This window comes from Scomber japonicus, chromosome 7 (genome assembly GCF_027409825.1).
Source record: "Scomber japonicus isolate fScoJap1 chromosome 7, fScoJap1.pri, whole genome shotgun sequence".
NCBI lineage: Eukaryota > Metazoa > Chordata > Actinopteri > Scombriformes > Scombridae > Scomber > Scomber japonicus.
In genome coordinates, this window is record NC_070584.1 from 6,235,490 (window position 1) to 6,252,430 (window position 16,941).

The 16,941-nt window shown below is 34.7% G+C and overlaps 1 protein-coding gene across 1 annotated transcript; it reads left to right on the top strand.

Annotated features, from left to right (window-relative positions):
* Positions 1–4: 4 nt before the first annotated feature.
* On the top strand, positions 5–2,575 carry si:ch211-247n2.1 (calcium-activated potassium channel subunit beta-2). The gene is made up of 4 exons (XM_053322461.1): positions 5–80; positions 1,220–1,390; positions 1,599–1,794; positions 2,291–2,575. The coding sequence occupies exons 1-4, from the start codon at positions 31–33 to the stop codon at positions 2,573–2,575; spliced, it is 702 nt and encodes a 233-aa protein (XP_053178436.1). The 5' UTR covers positions 5–30.
* The last annotated feature ends 14,366 nt before the right edge of the window (positions 2,576–16,941 follow it).

Genomic DNA, 16,941 nt, shown 5'->3' on the forward strand with positions numbered 1-16,941 from the left:
GGTCTACAGTTCCCCCATTCCTCTGATAGGATGTTTCTGTGGGCAGGAAGTAAAGCAACAGACGGAAGAGGTGACCGCAGGTATTGAGTACTGACTTGCCTGTGTTTGCATTAATGCCAATATGATGCTTTTTTGGAGCTCACAATCACCTTTAGTCTTTATCTTTAACTTAGGAACAACTAGCAAAGTGTAATTTCACTGAAGTAGTTAAAGCTGCAATAACCATTTTTTTCAAATTAACAACTGATGAATTTAATATGTATAATGTGAAAGCTGTTGCTCACAGTGACAAGCCTACAAAGATTATCACCTGACTCTGCTCTTCCCATCAGCTCAACAGAATTTTTAAGTCTATTTTGGATGATTGTTTTGGTTATCCAGCGCTGCAACTGGCTCTCGTCAACATTATTTGGCTTGTAGTGACTATGCAGCTCCTCTCGGCTTTCTGGAGCTTTATTTGAGCTCATTGTTTAGCTGTCTGGCTGAAACTTTACTGTTTTGGTTGACTCTCAGCGCTCTCATAGCGTCATTTTTGGCCACAACAGGCAGCTGTTTTCAGAGAAGAAGCTTTAAAAAACCACTCACACTACTTGTTCAGCACCAAATAGCAGAGAGACACATTAGCAACTATCTAGTGAACATGGTGGAGCATTTAGCAGCTAAACAGCCAGATATTTCCCTCAGGAGTTGGTAGAGAGCAAAGACAGAGCTAACCGAGAGCAAATATTGGACTTGTATTCACCAGATGGACAGAAACATGGCTCTAAATCAATGATAATGTTGCTCCATAACTGCTGGATTAGGAAATAGTTAATGGAAGATATCAATTTAACAGCTAATGATATGTCAGTGTTGTGTTCACAACTTGTTTATACTGCCTCGAAGTGGCCTAAATCTGTTACTGTAGGTTTCAATGTTTTATAAAAGTATCTAGTTTATTGTCACAGGTAAACAGGGATCACAACCACAATTAAAATGTGCTCAAATGCTTCTGATGCTTATGTCATTTATCAAAATAGAGTTTGTTACTTCAAACACTTATCCAAAATCTGACAAGGGACAAAATTATTTGACAAATGTGGATGATCATATGGCATCATTTAGTGATTTACATTTTCCAAAAAGAGACTTCACAGGTTCCTTTTCACCCTCTGACCCTGACTGACAAAAAAGTGAATACACACTTTCAAGTTGTATCTTTCATGTCAAACTTTTTCAGATCCATCTACCAGAAGTTCCGTGAGTATGATGTCCTGGACAAGAGGAAGACGGTGACAGCTCTGAGGGCAGGAGAGGACAGAGCAATACTGCTGGGCCTCAGCATGGTCCTCCTGTCTGTCATGATGTACTTTGTCCTGGGAATCACCATACTGCGTTCTTACTCTGACAGGTGATAACAGCTCATAAGGTCAATTAAGGTTTCAGTTTCAGTTTGCAAAACCGCAAATACACACTTTGGTGTTTTGTGACTTCATAATGATTAGAGTCAGATTGGTTTACATCTGCAGAAACTAATGAAACACTTAAAAGCAGTACCAGATAAAGATTTGATCTCAGCATGCAGTGGAAATACAATCATTTCTCTGTTTTGTCTCCAGTGTGTGGACGGACGAGGCTAGCTGCGCCATCATAAACTCCACCATCGTCTATGATGTAAACTGTTCATACAGCTGCGGAGCAGAGTGTTGGAAGAACTCTCGTTTCCCATGTCTCCAGGTCTTTGTCAGTCTCAACTCTTCAGGAAAGGTGGTACGACTGCTGCACAACGAGGAGACGCAGGACAGCAACCCTGAGGTACTCCACCACTGCTGCTGCTTCCTCTTCTTTCTTCCTTTGCTTCAGTTTTATAGAGGAGGATACATATTTTAAGTTGTCAGCGTTATTTAATATCTGCTGCTGCCTGCTTCAGTCCCAATCTGTGATGGAAGAACAGCACCCTATATCTGCTTTAGTCAGTTCATCAGACCCAAGTGCTTATCTATACTTTTTCAAATATGCTCCATGTCAACTACATACATACATATTACCTATGTCCATACAAGCTCCATGAGGCTAAGCAGTTCAAAATGCGTGAAATTAACTAGGTTGTATATCATTTGACAAAAATGAAGGCAAAAGTGTTTAAACCTCATCCAAAAAGCCTGCTGTCCTGGCCTCTCCTACTGGCTACATCACACTGCCTCCTCGACCTCCCCGAACAACTTTTGTGTGTCTTTGTTGTGTGAATACAATACAATAATTGGAACCATATGGAACAATTTTAACTTTCTTTTACTTTTCTTTCTTCCAGTGTTTCTACATCCCAAAGTGCCGTAAGGACTACGCAGCCACACATGCTATGGTGCATAACATATCTGAACGTCTCAGATCTCAGCACACAGTCCAGTGTTTCGTGGACCCGACAGACCGAGTGGACAGTGCCATCTTGACGCAGATTTACGGCCGAGTCGCCGTCTTCCATTCGCTGTTCTGGCCCACCTGCACCTTGATCGGAGGAACCATTATCATTGCCATGGTGAAGCTGACCCAATACTTGTCAATCATGTGTGAGCGACTGAGCCGCATTAAGAGGTGAAATGTCAGGAGACCCATAAGTTCCCATTATATGGACAAGGGAACAACAATATCGGTTTCATGGGGCCAAGACTGAAAGACAAAGTGGATGGAAGACAGTCTGAAAGTGTTGTACTGTACTGTAGGAAACATGCATGTCAGTGGGAGATCACACTGAGAGACAGTGGAAATCCAGACATGAAGATAAACTGATGCAGGTTTGCAGCTTGAAGCCAGTGAGGCACGCTGGTAGCTGAAGCCCAGCAACAACCTTTGAAACCTTAATTTCCATGATATTTGCAGGCCAGTCACTCATTTTCTAAGTATTTACAGTATAGTAGTAATTAAAGTAATTGTGTTCCTGTTCTGAAACAGGGAGGTTTTCTATAGCTTTAGCTTGGTCGCCAAAAGTGCATTTTGGGTCATCTGGGTCCCCATGTAGTGACAGCTGTTAATAGTTTATTGCAGCTGTGTCTTACAAAGAGACAATTTACTGATTTAATGCTTTAGGGCCTATATGTGGAAAAAGTTAACCAGGCACTGCTCTATTGTTAGAAAGTCTGTATACTGACACTGTGAACTGAATGTGAAGATTATGTGTGCAACCAAGTAATAGTGATTTCTTTTTGTTGTTGTTGTTTTGTTTTGTTTTTTTACAAATAACTGTGTAAACCCCAAAGCAGAGCACATTTTGCAACAACTGTAAAGAAAAAGAGAAATACAGAAGCTAAAGAAGTTGATTTGATTGCATTTGTATTTGTAAAACGTCTTTAAAATGCACATAGTTAGAGGAGATGAATCAAAAGGTTTTCCATTTTAATGCCTGACTCCACTCTCCACTCACTTGCCACACACTGTAATTCTCTTTAAAATCGAGCTGAAGCTGCAGAAACTATATTCTGCACATGACTGCAGCTGCTCTTAACTTAAGAAATGCCTCTCAAGAGAAAAACCAATGATGCCTATTTTCTGCTGCCAAGCTTATTCAGGATTTTATTCACAGCTTCACACATTAACACCACTGCTGCCTGAGATGATTCTACATTTTCTTTCCAAACATGTTTTATTACCTGAATGATTGTTCTTTCAAATAAACACAAAGTGCTGCTTAATTATTGATAATGATGTTTGATCCTTTGATATTGATTATTTATTTTGATTGTGTCAGAATTTGGATGATTTGAGGTGGTCCGTGATGATTGACTGAGCTCTGATTGGTTGGGTGATGACCTGAACCATCACAGATTAACCAACAGGGAAATAATAGTGAAGACAGAGTGCCATCAAGTATACAGTATACATTATGAGATAATTTTTGCAGACTGAGATACTTTAAATACTTTAATAAAGATGGTATACTGGCAAACAGGCTCATACTACTACTATGTATTCTATCTTTATTTATCTAGTTTTATAAAGCTACAGTGTTATTTGGACAGCGATACAGTGTGTTTTTCATTGTTCTCACTCTATTTTTCTTATTTATTACTCTATTTCTCATGGATGTTAAAAGCAATCTAAAATTAAAAATACTGAGCCCACAACTAATGAAGTCATCCGGTTCACCATGAGCAAGTTTTTCAAAATTGTTCAAGCCTCCACATTTCTTGAAAACCCCCACAGTGTCATCAATAGTAGTAATGGGCCTAGACATGGGGCCATCAAAAAAAAAAAAGGTTTACGTGTCTTCTACACACACTTTGAATTATCTACTTGTTTTTTTCCATCATTGTGAATCCTCCACAGTGACGCTGCACAGCTGGAAAGAGGAAGAGTTGATCCTTGTTTCAGATGAAAGATTTACCCGTCATGGTTACCAGACACATTTCAATCAGAGGGCTCAAATACATTAAGTTGATATGCCTCATATTAGTTGAGTAATGCACAACCCATCAGCTCCAAAGCTTTGTTCAGAGTCTGGAATACCTTGTTATATGAATTGACAACATCTTTGCATGGGAGATGAATTGGTGAGGCACTTCTAGTGTTTGATAATAGCATGTCTCCACAGTAACCAACAAACGTGAGCATATGACTGTGATTATGGTGCGGAGAGGTCTGGTGATCTTATTGTGTAGCTACACTGTTATTATGAGCTTTAAAATTCCCATGCATTATTCTAAGCACAGCTCCTTCACTGCAGCTATAGACCCACTCAATCAAATGCACAACATAATATGAGTAAACAAAACCGAATACCAAACCACAGGATTAGAATTAGAACAGGGGAAACATTTATTATAAAACCAGGTGGTTCACACCCACCCTTTTCAAGTTGATTCATTGAACCATTTTGAGATAATCTGATGCTTAAATCATACACAGCATACAGTAGCTACAATTTCTCTCTCCATAGGCAGATTAAAATATTAATTCAAAATAGAAATCAAATTGTTTTCCACAAATTCCACCAGATTCGTGTTCTATGTGTTCCCAACTACCTTTGTAGAGATTTTCAAGTTGATTCATTGAACCATTTTGAGATAATCTGATGCTGAAGTCATACACAGCATACAGTACAAAACCTGTTTTCATAGGCAGATTAAAATATGAATTAAAAATAGAAATCAAATTGTTTTTCTACAAATTCCACCTGATTCTTGTTCTATGTGTTCCCAACTACCTTTGTGGTAATTTTCAAGTTGATTCATTGAACCATTTTGAGATAATCTGATGCTGAAGTCATACACAGTGTACAGTAGCTACAACTTCTCTCTCAATAGGCAGATTAAAATATGAATTAAAAATAGAAATCAAATTGTTTTCCACAAATTCCACCAGATTCGTGTTCTACATGTTGCCAACTACCTTTGTAGAGATTTTCAAGTTGATTCATTGAACCATTTTGAGATTATCTTTTACTGTAGTCATACACAGCGTACAGTACAAAACTTGATTTCATAGGCAGATTAAAATATGAATTAAAAATAGAAATCAAATTGTTTTCTACAAATTCCACCTGATTCTTGTTGTTTGTGTCCTCAACTACCTTTGTAGAGATTTTCAAGTTGATTCATTGAACCATTTTGAGATAATCTGATGCTGAAGTCATACACAGCGTACAGTAGCTACAATTTCTCTCTCCATAGGCAGATTAAAATATGAATTCAAAATAGAAATCAAATTGTTTTCCACAAATTCCACCAGATTCGTGTTCTACATGTTGCCAACTACCTTTGTAGAGATTTTCAAGTTGATTCATTGAACCATTTTGAGATTATCTGATGCTGAAATCATACACAGCGTACAGTAGCTACAATTTCTCTCTCCATAGGCAGATTAAAATATGAATTAAAAATAGAAATCAAATTGTTTTCCACAAATTCCACCAGATTCGTGTTCTACATGTTGCCAACTACCTTTGTAGAGATTTTCAAGTTGATTCATTGAACCATTTCGAGATTATCTTTTACTGTAGTCATACACAGCGTACAGTACAAAACTTGATTTCATAGGCAGATTAAAATATGAATTAAAAATAGAAATCAAATTGTTTTCTACAAATTCCACCTGATTCTTGTTGTTTGTGTCCTCAACTACCTTTGTAGAGATTTTCAAGTTGATTCATTGAACCATTTTGAGATAATCTGATGCTGAAGTCATACACAGTGTACAGTAGCTACAACTTCTCTCTCAATAGGCAGATTAAAATATGAATTAAAAATAGAAATCAAATTGTTTTCCACAAATTCCACCAGATTCGTGTTCTACATGTTGCCAACTACCTTTGTAGAGATTTTCAAGTTGATTCATTGAACCATTTTGAGATTATCTTTTACTGTAGTCATACACAGCGTACAGTACAAAACCTGCTTTCATAGGCAGATAAAAATATGAATTAAAAATAGAAATCAAATTGTTTTCTACAAATTCCACCTGACTGTTGTTCTACATGTTCCCAACTACCTTTGTAGAGATTTCCAAGTTGATTCATTGAACCATTTTGAGATAATCTGATGCTGAAATCATACACAGCGTACAGTAGCTACAATTTCTCTCTCCATAGGCAGATTAAAATATGAATTAAAAATAGAAATCAAATTGTTTTCCACAAATTCCACCAGATTCGTGTTCTATGTGTCCTCAACTACCTTTGTGGTAATTTCCAAGTTGATTCATTGAACCATTTTGAGATAATCTGATGCTGAAGTCATACACAGCATACAGTACAAAACCTGCTTTCATAGGCAGATTAAAATATTAATTAAAAATAGAAATCAAATTGTTTTCTACAAATTCCACCTGATTCTTGTTCTACATGTTGCCAACTACCTTTGTAGAGATTTTCAAGTTGATTCATTGAACCATTTTGAGATAATCTGATGCTGAAATCATACACAGCGTACAGTAGCTACAATTTCTCTCTCCATAGGCAGATTAAAATATGAATTCAAAATAGAAATCAAATTGTTTTCTACAAATTCCACCTGATTCTTGTTGTTTGTGTCCTCAACTACCTTTGTAGAGATTTTCAAGTTGGTTCATTGAACCATTTTGAGATAATCTGATGCTGAAATCATACACAGCGTACAGTAGCTACAATTTCTCTCTCCATAGGCAGATTAAAATATGAATTCAAAATAGAAATCAAATTGTTTTCCACAAATTCCACCAGATTCGTGTTCTACATGTTGCCAACTACCTTTGTAGAGATTTTCAAGTTGATTCATTGAACCATTTTGAGATTATCTGATGCTGAAATCATACACAGCGTACAGTAGCTACAATTTCTCTGTCCATAGGCAGATTAAAATATGAATTAAAAATAGAAATCAAATTGTTTTCCACAAATTCCACCAGATTCGTGTTCTACATGTTGCCAACTACCTTTGTAGAGATTTTCAAGTTGATTCATTGAACCATTTCGAGATTATCTTTTACTGTAGTCATACACAGCGTACAGTACAAAACTTGATTTCATAGGCAGATTAAAATATGAATTAAAAATAGAAATCAAATTGTTTTCTACAAATTCCACCTGATTCTTGTTGTTTGTGTCCTCAACTACCTTTGTAGAGATTTTCAAGTTGATTCATTGAACCATTTTGAGATAATCTGATGCTGAAGTCATACACAGTGTACAGTAGCTACAATTTCTCTCTCAATAGGCAGATTAAAATATGAATCAAAAATAGAAATCAAATTGTTTTCCACAAATTCCACCAGATTCGTGTTCTACATGTTGCCAACTACCTTTGTAGAGATTTTCAAGTTGATTCATTGAACCATTTTGAGATTATCTTTTACTGTAGTCATACACAGCGTACAGTACAAAACCTGCTTTCATAGGCAGATAAAAATATGAATTAAAAATAGAAATCAAATTGTTTTCTACAAATTCCACCTGATTCTTGTTCTACATGTTGCCAACTACCTTTGTAGAGATTTCCAAGTTGATTCATTGAACCATTTTGAGATAATCTGATGCTGAAATCATACACAGCGTACAGTAGCTACAATTTCTCTCTCCATAGGCAGATTAAAATATGAATTAAAAATAGAAATCAAATTGTTTTCCACAAATTCCACCAGATTCGTGTTCTATGTGTCCTCAACTACCTTTGTGGTAATTTCCAAGTTGATTCATTGAACCATTTTGAGATAATCTGATGCTGAAGTCATACACAGCATACAGTACAAAACCTGCTTTCATAGGCAGATTAAAATATTAATTAAAAATAGAAATCAAATTGTTTTCTACAAATTCCACCTGATTCTTGTTCTACATGTTGCCAACTACCTTTGTAGAGATTTTCAAGTTGATTCATTGAACCATTTTGAGATAATCTGATGCTGAAATCATACACAGCGTACAGTAGCTACAATTTCTCTCTCCATAGGCAGATTAAAATATGAATTCAAAATAGAAATCAAATTGTTTTCCACAAATTCCACCAGATTCGTGTTCTACATGTTGCCAACTACCTTTGTAGAGATTTTCAAATTGATTCATTGAACGATTTCGAGATTATCTTTTACTGTAGTCATACACAGCGTACAGTACAAAACCTGCTTTCATAGGCAGATAAAAATATGAATTAAAAATAGAAATCAAATTGTTTTCTACAAATTCCACCTGATTCGTGTTCTATGTGTCCTCAACTACCTTTGTAGAGATTTCCAAGTTGATTCATTGAACCATTTTGAGATTATCTTTTACTGTAGTCATACACAGCGTACAGTACAAAACCTGCTTTCATAGGCAGATAAAAATATGAATTAAAAATAGAAATCAAATTGTTTTCTACAAATTCCACCTGACTGTTGTTCTACATGTTCCCAACTACCTTTGTAGAGATTTCCAAGTTGATTCATTGAACCATTTTGAGATAATCTGATGCTGAAATCATACACAGCGTACAGTAGCTACAATTTCTCTCTCCATAGGCAGATTGAAATATGAATTCAAAATAGAAATCAAATTGTTTTCCACAAATTCCACCAGATTCGTGTTCTATGTGTCCTCAACTACCTTTGTGGTAATTTCCAAGTTGATTCATTGAACCATTTTGAGATAATCTGATGCTGAAGTCATACACAGCATACAGTACAAAACCTGCTTTCATAGGCAGATTAAAATATTAATTAAAAATAGAAATCAAATTGTTTTCTACAAATTCCACCTGACTGTTGTTCTACATGTTCCCAACTACCTTTGTAGAGATTTCCAAGTTGATTCATTGAACCATTTTGAGATAATCTGATGCTGAAATCATACACAGCGTACAGTAGCTACAATTTCTCTCTCCATAGGCAGATTAAAATATGAATTAAAAATAGAAATCAAATTGTTTTCCACAAATTCCACCAGATTCGTGTTCTATGTGTCCTCAACTACCTTTGTGGTAATTTCCAAGTTGATTCATTGAACCATTTTGAGATAATCTGATGCTGAAGTCATACACAGCATACAGTACAAAACCTGCTTTCATAGGCAGATTAAAATATTAATTAAAAATAGAAATCAAATTGTTTTCTACAAATTCCACCTGACTGTTGTTCTACATGTTCCCAACTACCTTTGTAGAGATTTCCAAGTTGATTCATTGAACCATTTTGAGATAATCTGATGCTGAAATCATACACAGCGTACAGTAGCTACAATTTCTCTCTCCATAGGCAGATTGAAATATGAATTCAAAATAGAAATCAAATTGTTTTCCACAAATTCCACCAGATTCGTGTTCTATGTGTCCTCAACTACCTTTGTGGTAATTTCCAAGTTGATTCATTGAACCATTTTGAGATAATCTGATGCTGAAGTCATACACAGCATACAGTACAAAACCTGCTTTCATAGGCAGATTAAAATATTAATTAAAAATAGAAATCAAATTGTTTTCTACAAATTCCACCTGACTGTTGTTCTACATGTTCCCAACTACCTTTGTAGAGATTTCCAAGTTGATTCATTGAACCATTTTGAGATAATCTGATGCTGAAATCATACACAGCGTACAGTAGCTACAATTTCTCTCTCCATAGGCAGATTAAAATATGAATTCAAAATAGAAATCAAATTGTTTTCCACAAATTCCACCAGATTCGTGTTCTACATGTTGCCAACTACCTTTGTAGAGATTTTCAAATTGATTCATTGAACGATTTCGAGATTATTTTTTACTGTAGTCATACACAGCGTACAGTACAAAACCTGCTTTCATAGGCAGATAAAAATATGAATTAAAAATAGAAATCAAATTGTTTTCTACAAATTCCACCTGATTCGTGTTCTATGTGTCCTCAACTACCTTTGTAGAGATTTCCAAGTTGATTCATTGAACCATTTTGAGATTATCTTTTACTGTAGTCATACACAGCGTATAGTACAAAACCTGCTTTCATAGGCAGATAAAAATATGAATTAAAAATAGAAATCAAATTGTTTTCCACAAATTCCACCAGATTCGTGTTCTATGTGTCCTCAACTACCTTTGTGGTAATTTCCAAGTTGATTCATTGAACCATTTTGAGATAATCTGATGCTGAAGTCATACACAGCATACAGTACAAAACCTGCTTTCATAGGCAGATTAAAATATGAATTAAAAATAGAAATCAAATTGTTTTCTACAAATTCCACCAGATTCTTGTTCTACATGTTGCCAACTACCTTTGTAGAGATTTTCAAGTTGATTCATTGAACCATTTCGAGATTATCTTTTACTGTAGTCATACACAGCATACAGTACAAACCTTGATTTCATAGGCAGATTAAAATATGAATTAAAAATAGAAATCAAATTGTTTTCTACAAATTCCACCTGATTCTTGTTGTTTGTGTCCTCAACTACCTTTGTAGAGATTTTCAAGTTGGTTCATTGAACCATTTTGAGATAATCTGATGCTGAAATCATACACAGCGTACAGTAGCTACAATTTCTCTCTCCATAGGCAGATTAAAATATGAATTAAAAATAGAAATCAAATTGTTTTCCACAAATTCCACCAGATTCGTGTTCTATGTGTCCTCAACTACCTTTGTGGTAATTTCCAAGTTGATTCATTGAACCATTTTGAGATAATCTGATGCTGAAATCATACACAGCGTACAGTAGCTACAATTTCTCTCTCCATAGGCAGATTCAAATATGAATTCAAAATAGAAATCAAATTGTTTTCCACAATTTCCACCAGATTCGTGTTCTACATGTTGCCAACTACCTTTGTAGAGATTTTCAAGTTGATTCATTGAACCATTTCGAGATTATCTTTTACTGTAGTCATACACAGCATACAGTGAAAAAATTGATTTCATAGGCAGATTAAAATATGAATTAAAAATAGAAATCAAATTGTTTTCTACAAATTCCACCTGATTCTTGTTCTATGTGTCCTCAACTACCTTTGTAGAGATTTCCAAGTTGATTCATTGAACCATTTTGAGATAATCTGATGCTGAAGTCATACACAGCGTACAGTAGCTACAATTTCTCTCTCCATAGGCAGATTAAAATATGAATTAAAAATAGAAATCAAATTGTTTTCTACAAATTCCACCTGATTCTTGTTCTACATGTTGCCAACTACCTTTGTAGAGATTTTCAAGTTGATTCATTGAACCATTTTGAGATTATCTTTTACTGTAGTCATACACAGCGTACAGTACAAAACTTGATTTCATAGGCAGATTAAAATATGAATTAAAAATAGAAATCAAATTGTTTTCTACAAATTCCACCTGATTCTTGTTGTTTGTGTCCTCAACTACCTTTGTAGAGATTTTCAAGTTGATTCATTGAACCATTTTGAGATAATCTGATGCTGAAGTCATACACAATGTACAGTAGCTACAACTTCTCTCTCAATAGGCAGATTAAAATATGAATTAAAAATAGAAATCAAATTGTTTTCCACAAATTCCACCAGATTCGTGTTCTACATGTTGCCAACTACCTTTGTAGAGATTTTCAAGTTGATTCATTGAACGATTTCGAGATTATCTTTTACTGTAGTCATACACAGCGTACAGTACAAAACTTGATTTCATAGGCAGATTAAAATATGAATTAAAAATAGAAATCAAATTGTTTTCTACAAATTCCACCTGACTGTTGTTCTACATGTTCCCAACTACCTTTGTAGAGATTTCCAAGTTGATTCATTGAACCATTTTGAGATAATCTGATGCTGAAATCATACACAGCGTACAGTAGCTACAATTTCTCTCTCCATAGGCAGATTAAAATATGAATTAAAAATAGAAATCAAATTGTTTTCCACAAATTCCACCAGATTCGTGTTCTACATGTTGCCAACTACCTTTGTAGAGATTTTCAAGTTGATTCATTGAACCATTTTGAGATTATCTTTTACTGTAGTCATACACAGCGTACAGTACAAAACCTGCTTTCATAGGCAGATAAAAATATGAATTAAAAATAGAAATCAAATTGTTTTCTACAAATTCCACCTGATTCTTGTTCTACATGTTCCCAACTACCTTTGTAGAGATTTCCAAGTTGATTCATTGAACCATTTTGAGATAATCTGATGCTGAAATCATACACAGCGTACAGTAGCTACAATTTCTCTCTCCATAGGCAGATTAAAATATGAATTAAAAATAGAAATCAAATTGTTTTCCACAAATTCCACCAGATTCGTGTTCTATGTGTCCTCAACTACCTTTGTGGTAATTTCCAAGTTGATTCATTGAACCATTTTGAGATAATCTGATGCTGAAGTCATACACAGCATACAGTACAAAACCTGCTTTCATAGGCAGATTAAAATATTAATTAAAAATAGAAATCAAATTGTTTTCTACAAATTCCACCTGACTGTTGTTCTACATGTTCCCAACTACCTTTGTAGAGATTTCCAAGTTGATTCATTGAACCATTTTGAGATAATCTGATGCTGAAATCATACACAGCGTACAGTAGCTACAATTTCTCTCTCCATAGGCAGATTAAAATATGAATTCAAAATAGAAATCAAATTGTTTTCCACAAATTCCACCAGATTCGTGTTCTACATGTTGCCAACTACCTTTGTAGAGATTTTCAAATTGATTCATTGAACGATTTCGAGATTATCTTTTACTGTAGTCATACACAGCGTACAGTACAAAACCTGCTTTCATAGGCAGATAAAATATGAATTAAAAATAGAAATCAAATTGTTTTCTACAAATTCCACCTGATTCGTGTTCTATGTGTTCTCAACTACCTTTGTAGAGATTTCCAAGTTGATTCATTGAACCATTTTGAGATAATCTGATGCTGAAATCATACACAGCGTACAGTAGCTACAATTTCTCTCTCCATAGGCAGATTAAAATATGAATTAAAAATAGAAATCAAATTGTTTTCTACAAATTCCACCTGACTGTTGTTCTACATGTTCCCAACTACCTATGTAGTGATTTTCAAGTTGATTCATTGAACCATTTTGAGATAATCTGATGCTGAAGTCAAACACAGCATACAGTACAAAACCTGCTTTCATAGGCAGATTAAAATATTAATTAAAAATAGAAATCAAATTGTTTTCCACAAATTCCACCAGATTCGTGTTCTACATGTTCCCAACTACCTTTGTAGAGATTTTCAAGTTGATTCATTGAACCATTTTGAGATGATCTTTTACTGTAGTCATACACAGCGTACAGTACAAAACCTGCTTTCATGGGCAGATTAAAATATGAATTAAAAATAGAAATCAAATTGTTTTCTACAAATTCCACCTGACTGTTGTTCTACATGTTCCCAACTACCTTTGTAGAGATTTTCAAGTTGGTTCATTGAACCATTTTGAGATAATCTGATGCTGAAGTCATACACAGCATACAGTAGCTACAACTTCTCTCTCCATAGGCAGATTAAAATATTAATTAAAAATAGAAATCAAATTGTTTTCCACAAACTCCACCTGATTCTTGTTCTATGTGTCCTCAACTACCTCTGTGGTGATTTTCAAGTTGATTCACTGAACCATTTTCTGAAAACCTGATGCTCTGATGTGTGTGTGTGTGTGTGTGTGTGTGTGTGTGTGTGTGTGTGTGTGTGTGTGTGTGTGTGTCTGTCCATATTCCAGGATATCCCCTCATCCCAGCAGCAGCCCAAATCAACCGGTCACTTCCCTCTTCTTTTCAGTTCATCATCCTCCCGCCCACCATGTATAACAATGAAGATGTGGACCCACGATCGGGATAAAAAGATGAATGGCAGATCTAGTTATTTAGTCTCTTCATCGGCTTTGAAGTTTATTACACAAAAGCACAAAAACACTAGTGCTAAGCGGGAAAGAGACTGAACCAAACTGAAATGATCACCGGAACACCAGACAGTGAGCAGGCTGAAAACTAAGGAAACTAACACAAAATGTGTAGCACACTCAAGGTTTCACCTGATTATTCACTTGACCTACTGAGTGATGTGACCTTGTGGAGCTTTTGAAACAGTAGATGTGAGAAATGTGTGCAACATATAGGCAACAGATCTCCAGATACTCCCATCATGGCTTTCTGCTTTACAATTGCAATTTCCTAAACACTGCGATTTAAAAAAAAAAAAATCAACAATAGCAAACAACAACATATCTGTTTATTCCCACGTATGTCTTCTATGGCTTTTAATTTTGCTTTAAAGCAGGTGTAAGGACATGTTGTAGCCCAATCAATCAATAAAATATTCAATGAACAAAATAAACATTTTGCCCCTTTTTTCAGTTTTTGCCAATATGTAATGTATTTTAATGTGTTATGATAGGTGTTTTTATTGGTTTAAACATACTGTGTCTCTCCATTACTTACCTGCAGTCCAACTCTCCAACGTTTTTGAAAAAGTTTTGATTCATGGGACATAGCAAACAAAATATTTATTAATAACAATGTTATGTTGTACATAGATAGACTACATCGGTTCTAGATAGATAGCCTTAAACCTCAGAGCAAGGACATTTCAGTTTTGGCATAAAAGCATACATTTCATTTGTAAAAAGATATGATTACTTATAAATTGTATAATTATTACGTTTTGACAAAAAGCTATTCTAGTTTGATTTGTCATAACTTTAATGTCTTCAATATGTGATATTCACTCATACAATAAATCATTTTTAAATAAATGGACCATTTACCCATTTTGATTACAGTATGTTTTTGAGTAGCCTAATTAATTCATTTTTATGGTAGTAATTTTTAGAAAACTTAATTAGAATAATAATGTGAAAACTAAGAGGCCCTCTTGGACAAACTACGTCACATTATCACGAGGGATGCTCTCAGCGGACTGGCGCATCAGGTATTGCGTTCTTAATTGACAAAGCCTGCAGTAGAATTTCGATTTAAACGACAATTCCTCATTCCTCCACGCTGGAATTTTTTTTGATCCAATCAGAAAAGATAAAAGCGGAAAATAATGCCTGTTTAGGCCTACATATTCGTCATCAGAATTTAGAAATGACAGAGCAAAAGAGACAAGATGGGTGAGTTTTTTTTCTTTTTTTTTTTGCATAATACTAAGTTGACCTTTTTGTGCATACATTTGATTCTTTTTTAAGCACAGTTTGTTTGTTTGTTTGATAACAGTGCATTGTTGGTTTTATGGGAAAACATTTATTAAAATTAAAATGTATAGGAAAATAATATCATCAGGTGGACATGAAAATTGCTGAAGTTCCCTAATATTGTAACTGTTTTAAACTACTGAATTTAAAAGAAATGAACTTAATTTTTATTTTTTAAACATTTTCCATCTAGAATTGTCTTCAAAACATTTGGAAGGGTAAGAACTATATGCTATACTAACACATTTCATAATTTTGCTTTTTTTTCATACATTCATTTAAAGTTTGCAAATTATTTTCTTCAACTGTTAAAAAGATTGCTTTTGCCTCAACAGTCGAAAAGAAAATATGTATCTCATGAGGACATCTCAAAACACACCAGAGAACTTCTGGATTCATTATCTGTGCAGAAAACAGGGCAGTGTCCATCAAAAGACCCTAACTTCTGGCTGGAACTGTGCACAGTTTTGGGTGTATCGAACACATCCACAAATAGATATAGACTGAAAAGGGCACACATCAAAAGTACTAAGGTATGACATATCTATCTATCTATCTATCTATCTATCTATCTATCTATCTACCTATCTATCTATCTATCTATCTATCTATCTATCTATCAAACTGTTTATAACCTTCTTATAAGCTAATGTCCATCTTCTTGTTAGGTCTTCATATGTAGTCTCTGTAATATGTTGTTTGTTGTACAAAAATACTTTGTTAATTAATCAAACTTGATGTGAAATACCATCCTTCAGATGGAGATACAGCACAGACTGACACTGTTGATGACATTGAAAAAGAAGAAGAAGCAAAGGATGGAGCTTTAAAAGAACACAAATCTGAACAAGAGGATGGAAATAAAGAAGAATCAAAGGTGGTAAAAATGGTTGAAGAAGATGAAGATGCACCACAGCTGGAAGCTGCACAAGAAGAAGATGTTTTTCAAAAGGAAGACGATACCAAGCAACAAACAGTGAAGAAGGACTTAATACAAGAGCAAGAGGACAAAGCTTTAAAAGAGGGGTGACCAATGCCCAGGCAGAGGAAGATGTAAGGAATTACAAAGTTTTTTTGCACATTACATATACTCATTTATCTCTATGTATAGTGATAATATGGTATTTTTTCAAAAACCATCGCAAATGTTAAATATTAAGTTATTACACAATAAAATGTAGCTAAGTACTTTACAAACAAAATATAGTTTCCTAATTTAATAATGTTTGTCCTGCAGGTCCAAGAGGAAGACAGTGACACTACCTGGACTGATAACGAGGATGATGTCACTCATGACAAAGAAGAAGAATTCTTCATCTAGAATCTTCCTCCTCCACCTTCTTTTTTTTATCACTCGCACTGATTGGACAAAAC

Bases quoted from the DNA above. Each gene is read 5' to 3' on its own strand.
- si:ch211-247n2.1 (XM_053322461.1), top strand. From the start codon at position 31: ATGTTTCTGTGGGCAGGAAGTAAAGCAACAGACGGAAGAGGTGACCGC. The intron at 1,391-1,598 runs GTGATAACAGCT...TTTTGTCTCCAG, and splicing joins CTGCGTTCTTACTCTGACAG to TGTGTGGACGGACGAGGCTA. The intron at 1,795-2,290 runs GTACTCCACCAC...TCTTTCTTCCAG, and splicing joins CGCAGGACAGCAACCCTGAG to TGTTTCTACATCCCAAAGTG.